General features: G+C 37.1%; 2 protein-coding genes across 5 annotated transcripts; one reads left to right on the top strand and one right to left on the bottom strand.

Annotated features, from left to right (window-relative positions):
- The first annotated feature begins 2,343 nt into the window (after positions 1-2,343).
- LOC123471028 (transmembrane protein 65-like) lies at positions 2,344-3,629 on the top strand. 3 transcript variants are annotated; one of them, XM_045171849.1, is made up of 5 exons: positions 2,344-2,707; positions 2,765-2,821; positions 2,883-2,950; positions 3,028-3,357; positions 3,456-3,629. In XM_045171849.1, exons 1-4 carry the CDS (start codon positions 2,476-2,478, stop codon positions 3,337-3,339), a joined length of 669 nt encoding a protein of 222 aa, XP_045027784.1. In that variant the 5' UTR covers positions 2,344-2,475; the 3' UTR covers positions 3,340-3,357; positions 3,456-3,629. The 3 variants fall into 3 exon arrangements, with proteins under 3 accessions (XP_045027784.1, XP_045027783.1, XP_045027785.1); XM_045171848.1 differs by having other exon boundaries at positions 3,028-3,629; XM_045171850.1 differs by having other exon boundaries at positions 2,356-2,707; positions 2,768-2,821; positions 3,028-3,629.
- Positions 3,626-5,138, bottom strand: LOC123471027 (COP9 signalosome complex subunit 5-like). Of its 2 annotated transcripts, none has more exons than XM_045171847.1 (5): positions 4,818-5,138; positions 4,627-4,756; positions 4,257-4,451; positions 3,999-4,196; positions 3,626-3,935 (listed from the first exon to the last, which is right to left on the bottom strand). In XM_045171847.1, the coding sequence occupies exons 1-5, from the start codon at positions 4,955-4,957 to the stop codon at positions 3,678-3,680; spliced, it is 921 nt and encodes a 306-aa protein (XP_045027782.1). In that variant the 5' UTR covers positions 4,958-5,138; the 3' UTR covers positions 3,626-3,677. The 2 variants fall into 2 exon arrangements, with proteins under 2 accessions (XP_045027782.1, XP_045027781.1); XM_045171846.1 differs by having other exon boundaries at positions 4,522-4,756; positions 4,818-5,131.
- Between the last annotated feature and the right edge of the window lie 4,727 nt (positions 5,139-9,865).

Below are 9,865 nucleotides of genomic sequence, written 5' to 3'. Positions count from 1 at the left end.
AAAATTTCGACGGTTTTGGGGCGGGGCACAGTGGTGTAAACTAGAATCAGAGTCATCTATCGAGAGAAACTTAGTTATTCAACGGCCATTGTCAGTGTTTCTTTTCAAGCTTCAATTTTTCCGGTGTCGTCTGCTCCGTCGTTTCCCTTATCACTGTTGTGATTGGCTGTTGAAGTTTTCCAGCAGTTTCTCCATAGGGTAGCTGTCCGCAGTCCGCGTATTATACGGGGATACAGCATTCCATATAGACATTTCTATGCGTTGGTAAGGCAGAAAATTGGTAAGTAAAGTCTTCATTTCATAATAGTATTAAACATAAAAATTTCATAATATATATAGCAGCAAAATTTGACTTGTTTTTACAGGACAAGACAGATCAACCTTATTTTTGTCATGCATTGGCTGTTGTTCGATAACTGTTGCTTTTTAAAAATATGTGTGCATGCAACATTTCCAATGAATAAAAATAAAAATGAGCACAGCTCTTAGCAGCTGACTATTTTATTTATTTTTTTCCTATAGGCCAAATCCATTATATTTTATTTTATTTTATGCACAACTAAGAATTTGAATTAGACAACCGTAGTGCGCTTAAGTCGTCCTTCAGAAGGTGGCAATGTGGTACCAAACTTTGCAAAGAATGGTACCACAAGGAATGTCTTCCAAAAGAACAGAATTATGCCTTTCAGGAGTTTTTAAAAACTCCTTGGAAATACCCAAATCCTTTTAAGTTTATTACATGTTTTATTTGCATTGTTGTACCAAGAGTTAACCTAGTTAAGAAGTAACCATGTTATATAAACTGTCCTTTACTTTCATATTTTGAATAATGCATATGTTGACTTTTAAATACTATTTTTAGTTTGAAATTTAATATCAGATATGGGCATGGAGTCCGCAGATACCAGTCCGCAGTTTATCCTGTTCGGTCCGCACTTTCAATCGCTCCATGTACGAAACAGTCCGCATTTTATCCCTAAGTCCACGAAAAATCTGTAAAAAAATTTTGGGCCAGTCCGCAGGTGAAAGTCCGCGGTTTCTCCTGTCCGCAGTCCGCGGTCCGCGTCCGCATTTTATCCTGGCCCAAGCAAACCATCTTGATTCGCACGTAGGGCTCGGCCCCGCACTAATCGGGGAGTTTTTTAGTCGATTCGGTAAGGTGAATTTTTTTTCGGTGCGGTGATTGCGGTGCTCGGTGCAATCCCCGATTTCAAGGAAAGCAATTACAAAATTCAATACATAAGACAACGCTAATAGCCTGTGTAGGATAACTTAGAAAAAAAGTTATTTGAAGAATACATAATTACTACGTAATTAAACATATACTAATTATAATGAATACGCATTAGGTATTTTATTTATCGAAATTTTTAATGTCATATAACGTGTCTTAAAAGCTGTAAATAAGGTTGAATGGGAAAAAAAAAACCTTTCGGCTCCAATCAACCAGGAAAACTAAATTTCATAAGAATTACGGATTTCTGTATCACAGATTTATTTCCTTTATCATGAAACGTATTCATGCAAGAGTAATATCACAACTTTAAAATTATTTGCATGTTTTAGTGTTTCCAATTTCATCAAAATGTAACCAAGTCCAAGATGTCCTTTTCTTTTTTCTTGATACCAATGAATTTTCACCAGCTTCTGTTGACAGAGAACAAGATGTTGACGTCAATGTGCCTATTGACAAGCTTGTGTTAATTAACTTTATTTCTGTTCATTAATTGGTATAAACTTACCTGTAAGACTGCATGCTTCATTTGTTGATTGCATTTCAGCTCCTTCTTCACCACTATCGTAGAGTTCAATGCTGATTGTACTTGGTGAGCTAACGTTTGAAACATTCGACAAAGCCGACACAGATCTTTTATGCCCTTGTGAATTCTTTGGTGGCATTTCTGTCGAAATTCACTAAATGGTTGATAAAAAAACACTTAAAAAACAACAAACACGAGTCCAATTTGATTCAAACTATAAGTAACAATAAACTAAACAACTTAAACACACCACTCATCATTGACTGACAACAAACACAAATGTCACACTAGTCACGTGGTCCTGATTGACCTATGAGGAGCAATTTTATTATAGATGACCTATCAGGATACAGCTCCGGCGTTAAGTCAACCATAGCGTCATTTTATTTTTTTTCGCACCACCTCAGGCAAATTTCTATTCGGTGCTTTCGGTGCGGTTCGGTGCTTGCACCGCACCGCACCGGGGAAAAAATCACCGCACCGCACCGTCCCCGAACCTCATTTTTCGGTGAGGGTTTTCGGTGTCCCCGATTAATTTGAAATCGGGGCCGAGCCCTATTCGCACGGCGTTTCGCGTTTTAGTCGCTGTTCGTTTCGCGTTTCGCTTTCGCGTTTTAGAGACACCCAGATTTTACCGATATGCATTCATGGCAACTTGCGAAAAACAAATTTGTTTATTTATTATGTTAATTTGTATTGATATTGGAACCCCAAAATGTTGCGAACTACAGTGCTAATGAGTTTTATAAAGAGGAAAGCATCTTTGGATTCGTATCGTGTTTTCGGCATAAGCAGAATTGAATTTGCAAAGAATATTCAAACAGAGCCTCCTAATAAAAGTGACTTGACTCAACATAAATTCACTACAAAAATTGAAAAGTGGGTTGCAAGTTTATCACCTACACAACACAGTATTCTTCTTTCTGTGCTGTTAAAGCAAACTGAAGGTAAGATATATTACTATATAAAAAAGTTCTTGACAGCAAAAGTGTTATTATGACCAGCAGTGTCTAAAGATAGCTTGCCACCACTGCCTCTAACGACATCACAGCTTCTCCATGGTAAACAATAATATTAACTTTTGTTAAATTTTAATAACTTTTGCTCAACCTCTCATTTCAGTTGGGATACATTATTCACTTCCATTTCTTGGGTTTGGTTTTCTGGACAATTTCATCATGATTATTGCTGTAAGTTAAACCAAAAAGTGAAATGAAAGAATGAAATTGTTAGTGATTTTAATTTGTGAATGCTTTTGTTTCTTCAGGGTGACTACATAGATTTAACAGTTGGAAGTATGCTTGGAATTTCTACAATGGCTGCAGCTGGAATAGGGAATGCAATATCGGATGTTGCTGGAGTTGGATCTGCCCAGTTTGTTGAGTCTTTTTCACAAAAATTAGGTATCCCTCAACCAAAGCTTGAGCCTCAGCAGTATGCTTTTCCATCAACGACCTGGGCGATTAATATTGGGCGTGCCGTTGGTGTTGCTATCGGATGTTTACTTGGGATGGTACCACTTCTGTTTTTGCCAACATCAGATAGCAAAAGGCATACACAAGATGCTAGCCAAGTGTAGTTGGAGGATTACTGAAAGGTAAAAATATTTGAAGACCTATCCTGGAACATTTTACTGCTTATCCTGCTACTTTTTACTACCCTATCCATGAATTGAACATCTTTGAATCATTCCAGTGAACTATTGCTGAGATTTTAAATGTTAAGTCATCACGCATTGACTGTACGCGTCAACCACATGCTGTATTAAATATGAGCTTTGCTGAAGAACAATCCCCAAAATTGCCATGTTTCAGTAGATTCTATTCTAGCATAGTTGTCCCTTAGATAAATAAATTAAAATGAAAAACCTCTCAAGTATTCATTTAATAAGATTATCTGGTGTAATTACAATACAATTTACGCAGGCCTTGAACGAACTTGATTGAATAGACGATCTTTAATTACTTGGGCTAACAAACCATGAAGAGCTTCTATTGAAGTTTTCGTAGCATCGCGCGCTGCTTTAGCCAGCCTATCTTCTGATCGCCTATCTTCAATGCTGGAACCGCTTACCCCAACTCCGCTGCTAACTAAAGCGGCACGTCCAAGGGAATTTTCCGCTTGCTCGAGTTTTTCGGAAAGATCAGACACTTGACCAGTTGTGTAGTCAGCATTCTGCTCAACCAAATACCATAATGAGTGAAATTATAATAATCAAAAAATCAAATTTTAACTTACGGTTGTGAGAGAAGAAGAACTCAGTGTACTGACCCAGTACTTATTCCACAGAGAGTCTAACAAACGGCGATCCAAAGAAGATTTAAAGTAAGAAACCTCAAGAGCATAATATTGCTTGCAGTGGACTCCAAAATCTTCAACCTTATTGAGTGGTATGGTTTGGTATTCACTGGGCTCTTCATTTGGTGGTTTATAGCCCTTAAGAATAACATAGGATTTGAGCTACACACACTATATTTATCAAAATTTATTATTCACCTTAGGGTATGTTCGAAATGCTCCAAGACAAACTTTACCCGCTGAAATGGTCCTGACTGGATCTACAACTATCGCAACAAAAGGTTCTTGGAAATTTTGGTTTAGCATTTGAGTAGAAACATCAATTCCTGAGAGCCAACAACCATATCCAGGATGGGAGTGATACCAACCAATAGCATTTTCAAGACGATTAACCTACCAGTTTTCACAAATGTATGTTCTATTATAAGATTAGAAAAATATTGGTGGTAAACAACATTCTTGCCTGTTTGGCAGATTCAATGTACGCTGTCATATATTCATAGGCCTGTGATTGTGCATTCACTCTTGTTTCTGTTCCTTCAACTGGCAAAGCAAAAGCATCCATTACCACCATTGTGTTCGCATCAACTTTGCCCAAAAGTAATCCCATCACTTCTAGATGTCCTCCGGACCGAGCATGAGTAACCATCTTCAGCAATGCTAAAGCTGATATACGGATCTCTTTGAAGAAATGAGGGCTGCAATGGAAATTTTGAGATAAAAGTAAAACTTCTACTTAGCAAAAAATGTAAAAATTACTCTTTATCCCATGGTTTCGCAGCCAACATGTCTTGTTGCTGTTTCCTATCATATCGGTATATTTCATCGACAGAACTTATGTTTTCCACATTGTTCGCCATCAGCCAATTATTTAGAGCTATATTTGACTGTGAACTCATATTCGATGTGAAACACGACAAACCTTTATTCTTTACTTTACCGTTTTAATTTTCGAACCCTGCCTATTGAAAATAAAAAATTTACAGACAGCGGCGAATTAATTATTCAATGAACGGTCGACGAGCAGTCGAGCACTAGACACAAAACAAAAGCTTCGTCCAATAACGCACACAGGAACTAGGGTGAAATCGTACGCTGCGCTGTCGAAGCGAGACACATCGTTCGTTTGTAAATGTCACCCGGTAGATGTCACTGGTTGAATTGTGCGTGTGTGGCTGTTACATGTTAGCTAGATTTTGATATTTTTTCGTTATTTATTTCTGTCATTGGTTGTTGTTGTTTTGAATCTGTAGAATACATAGTAATGTGGTGCGGAATGCGTGATTGTAATTTTAAGCTAAATTACGTAAATTGTTTTAATGTTTAAGAGTAGGAAACGCCAATTGAACCCATGTTTTGAATCCCCAGCGTGTGCCATTTATTCTCTGTTTTCTCAAAATAATCAGGTACTAGCCAACTAAACGACGAATGTCACGAAGAGTGTCCGGATGTAATTTTTTTCTTACCGCCAGTAGCTGGATCACTCTTGCGAGCTTATAATGTGTCCGGCTTTTAATACGGTCTAAATTTGTAGCTAACGTTTTGGACAGTCCTTCTCGCAGTCGTTATCCAATGGCCATTCGATGACATAATGTGAATTTATTAGGGTAACATCACTGGGAAAATAATGATATTATGAATCACGTAATACCATATTTTTTTTGACCGCATAGGGGTCAACATCTCTACATTGTACTGTTCCACAGCCCTCTTCTTTTGCGATTCTGAAGAATGAAATAAACGTTTTTAAAAGGGGTGATGGCACGGCCTTGAAATGTTCTTCTTAATGTTAATGTGTTCAATATGTTGGTGGTCATTGTCTTGTTGGCTGTCTTTGCTACACACCATTAAAAGTTGGCCATTACACAATCTAATGGATAATAATTGCACTAAGTGTGCCTTGAAGGTTACACCTCGTCAATACGCGGTGCAATGTGATCAATGTTCGTGTTGGCAACATCAAAAATTCGATTCAGGTTTGAAAAATTTTCTTTTATACTCTTAGAGTGAATTATGTAAGTATAAATCATACATTGAAAGTTTTTCTTCACGAATGTCTGGAGAAGAATATCGAAAACTTAAATGTTCGCAGGAGAATTTTGCATTTTTATGTAATAAATGCTTTGATGAATCAACAATTGCTTCCAACCTTCTTAACAAGCGGAAGCGGTTTGTCAACCCGAAGTACGGGCTGACTTTGGTGAAGAAAACGCAACGAAGAAATACCAGTAACGCATCGAATGCGAAATGCTTGGGTAACAAGCAGGCGAGTTTTACTATATGTTTAAGTGACGTACGTGGAGTAATCTCAACATTCAATTTTTTGCTTTTTTTTGTTTCTCTTTTTTTAGGGAAAGCGTTCGAAGAAGAATAGCTATCTGCCGCCACCTGAAGTTGAGCTTGTCGCTAATAAAGGTCAGACCTCAAAGCAAACTGTTCCTGAGATTATTATTTGTACAGACGATCCGGTAAACATTACCCGTCATAAAAACTTTTAACAATTTTACTGATCGGTTAACATTAATTTTTTCCCGTTCAACACTCATTTTTTAAATATCAGATCCACATTAAAAATGTCAACAGTAGAGCTTAGCCTTCCCAAATGCAACAAGTCATTCGGGAATGATTTTGCGACTATTTCGTCAACAAAGATTTGAAGAGCTGCTTCAATTTCTTGATGAAAATAGTTGTCTCCAAAACAGCATTACAACAGTTGAGAAGCTCCGAATTGACTAGTGTTATCATGTTGTTTGAAATAAATATGTTGTTAACCGCCAATAAATCTATATTTAAAAACAATTGTAGTTATTTATTTTTGTAATATGGTTGAAAATGAAATTCATTATGAAACTTTAGTGTTTTATTAAATGAAATGATAAGAAGACTAGTTATTTTTATTTGAACACAAGGCAACATATCATCCGATTCATCCGCTAGAGTAGCAGCAAAAGAAATATTTCAAAGTGCAAGGTTGCTATTAACTTGCCACGCCGGAGGGCATGCTACAGCTATAAATTTGACATATACGGGTGTTTCCCATCTAGCGTCGAAAATGTAAAACTTTGAAATTTTCGAAAGCGTACGAGATGTCTACGGACGATTCTGAAACGTACGATATGACCCGACCCCCGCACACAGAACACTGTTAAGTCAGTAACACCATGATCACACTGAAGCAGAGCAGAGGTGAGTGATATTAACATTACTCATAGTTAATTGGAAGTTAACGCGTTAATTCTCCAACACGTTAAGTAATTTCCACCAAATTTGGTCTATCAGTTAACGGTAGTTAACTATACGAAAGAATTCGTAAAAAATCGTTAATTAAGGGAACATTTTTAACGCGTTAAAATGCGATAGCGATAATTCAACCATAAAGCAAGAAAAAAAAAGATTTAAAGTAGAATTTTCGTTAGGGCTCGGCCCCGATTACTCGACGACCGGTTTATCACCTTACCGGTAGGTGGTAGGCCTACTCGCATGGTCTAAGATTAGATGGTCAACCTAGGGTTCGTTTTATCGTCAACCTGTAGTTGAGCTGCTCAACTTTTTGGTTGACCATAAAACGGTTTTTACGTTGTTTGAGTAGAACTTTTTGGTTGAACAACGCAGTTAACCATAAAACGAAAATTGATCTCAACATGTGGAAAGCTCCTCCTCCTTTCCCATCCCTTTCAGAAATGCTTAATTGTAAATTTGATAGAAATAAAAAAAAATTGTTGTTTTAGGAAATAGCGGTGTCTGTAAATTTTTCAAAAATATTTATAATAGTAATACTTAGTTTATTGAAATTTGCTAAAATTTTTAAATATATTGATTAGTGTGGAGTAGCAGACGTAAAACGTCAACATAAAAAATTTGTAACAACAAAATGCAGATAACACAATTTCTTCAATGTCTATTCAGTAGTTATTTACATATCTCTAATCTCAAATTTCTGGAATGGTAATAAATGTTAATGTAGGAATTATTAAAAAGTTTAACATATTTTTATTTTATATTTTTTTATTTTATATATATATATTTTTAATTTAATATTTTACCTCTTGGCCTTAAAACACCTTCACACTTTGTATTCATTGTGATAGAAAAAAATAATTTACAAGCCTGTACCACGACCCCCGTGCCACGTCCTTATCTAAAGAAAGCCGCCTGCTGTGATGGCTTGAACAAAAAAAAGGTTGCCAGATTAAAGAAAATAAGAATTATTATAAAGTGGGAGGGTCAACCAACTTGAATTTAGTTCAACCACAGTCTGGACCAGAGATAAGGAGATGGCTCACTCCACGTAAAGCCCAGCAGTCGACATTTTCCCTCCTCCCCCTCTCTAGCAGACGAATTCGACTGCGCTGCTCCTTTCGGCCAGCACCGGAATCATGGTTGTACTTGGCGGTAAGGACGGTATGGTTTAAAACGTGAAGGGGGAGCGCTACTGGGAAATGCGTGTTAACGGAAGAGCTGCTTGTCGCCATTGATCCTTCCGAATTTTTGGTTGTAACATCTGTTTCTTTGGAATTTGTTAAATGACTTTAAGGATGTCAAGGACTTTCTGTACAGTGATGCAAGTCATCAGTCTCTGTCTTTCCATCGCAATATACGGTCACGTATCTCAACTACGTCCAGTTTTAAGTTTTTGCTCTAACAGTACGCCATCGAAGTGTAGTGCGAAAGACTGTAATTCTAACGTAAAACCAGTCCTTTAGTTTTCCTCAGCCGTCAAATGCTTCCGGAGCTGGCCGAAAGGAGCAGCGCAGTCGAATTTATCTGCTAGAGAGGGGGAGGAGGGAAAATGTCGACTGCTGTGCTTTACGTGGAGTAAGTCATCTCCTTATCTCTGGTCTGGACTGGGGTTGAACTTTTGTGGTTGAGCTCGCAAAGGGTGCGTTTCCGCGTCAACCTTTTGTTGAACTTTTCTGTTCAACCTCAACTGATTAGTTCACGACAAAATAGATGTTTATCTTTAGTTCAACTAAAATAGTTGAAGTTGAACTTCAACCAATATTCACGCCAAAATGGAAATTCTAGATGGCGTGGTTTTCTGTTCCCGCCCATTGTCCCTCCTTGTTTTGCAGACGCTTTTCTTTATTAATTTTTTTGTTTTTCATAAAGTAAACAAAGTAGACATAAATTACAAAAGTCTTTTCGAACTGTCAAATAGCTACAATAAATCAGTGAAATCTGTCTTCATATAACTGTTGTAAGTTAATTTTTCAAAATTGTTTATAATTTTGTAAAGAGTGTTGGACACATTATTTCGTTATTTATAAGTGAAATATTAAAATATTAAAAGTAAATGAAATACTATAAATAATAGATATGTAAAACAATGTAGATTACTCAATAATAGTTCTGTTGCTTCCATATCAATGTTCAATTGTGATGCCCTTTTCCCACCATTCAAACACTCCTTTAAAGCACTATTATCAGGCAAAATACTACTTTCAATTTCCATTTCCATTAAGATTTATCTCTGGTAAATTAAACGCATTCAAATCAGAATGTAATGCCTGAACGAAAAATAAAAAGAAATGTATAATAATGGAACACCATTGGCTAATTTATTTATATAATGACTGTCGTGTGCACAAAAAGGGGCGGGGAGATGTATGACATGAGGTTGAACTAAAGATCAACCGTGGTTGTGATGAACTTAGAATGAGAGAATAGGATGCGGCTTGAATCAACGTGTATTGGATACACCTGCGACCAGTGCTCTATGAAGAGCAGACAGAGACTGACCCAGAGGGAAGGGATTCTCCCCTGTATATAGAGCCGACGGGTGCGGTGTTGCCAGATTGCGTCATCAC

The sequence above is a fragment of the Daphnia magna genome, linkage group LG4 (assembly GCF_020631705.1).
Source record: "Daphnia magna isolate NIES linkage group LG4, ASM2063170v1.1, whole genome shotgun sequence".
Classification (NCBI taxonomy): Eukaryota; Metazoa; Arthropoda; class Branchiopoda; order Diplostraca; family Daphniidae; genus Daphnia; species Daphnia magna.
Note: the sequence above shows the minus strand (reverse complement) of the source record. Positions and strands in the feature narration are given on the sequence as shown.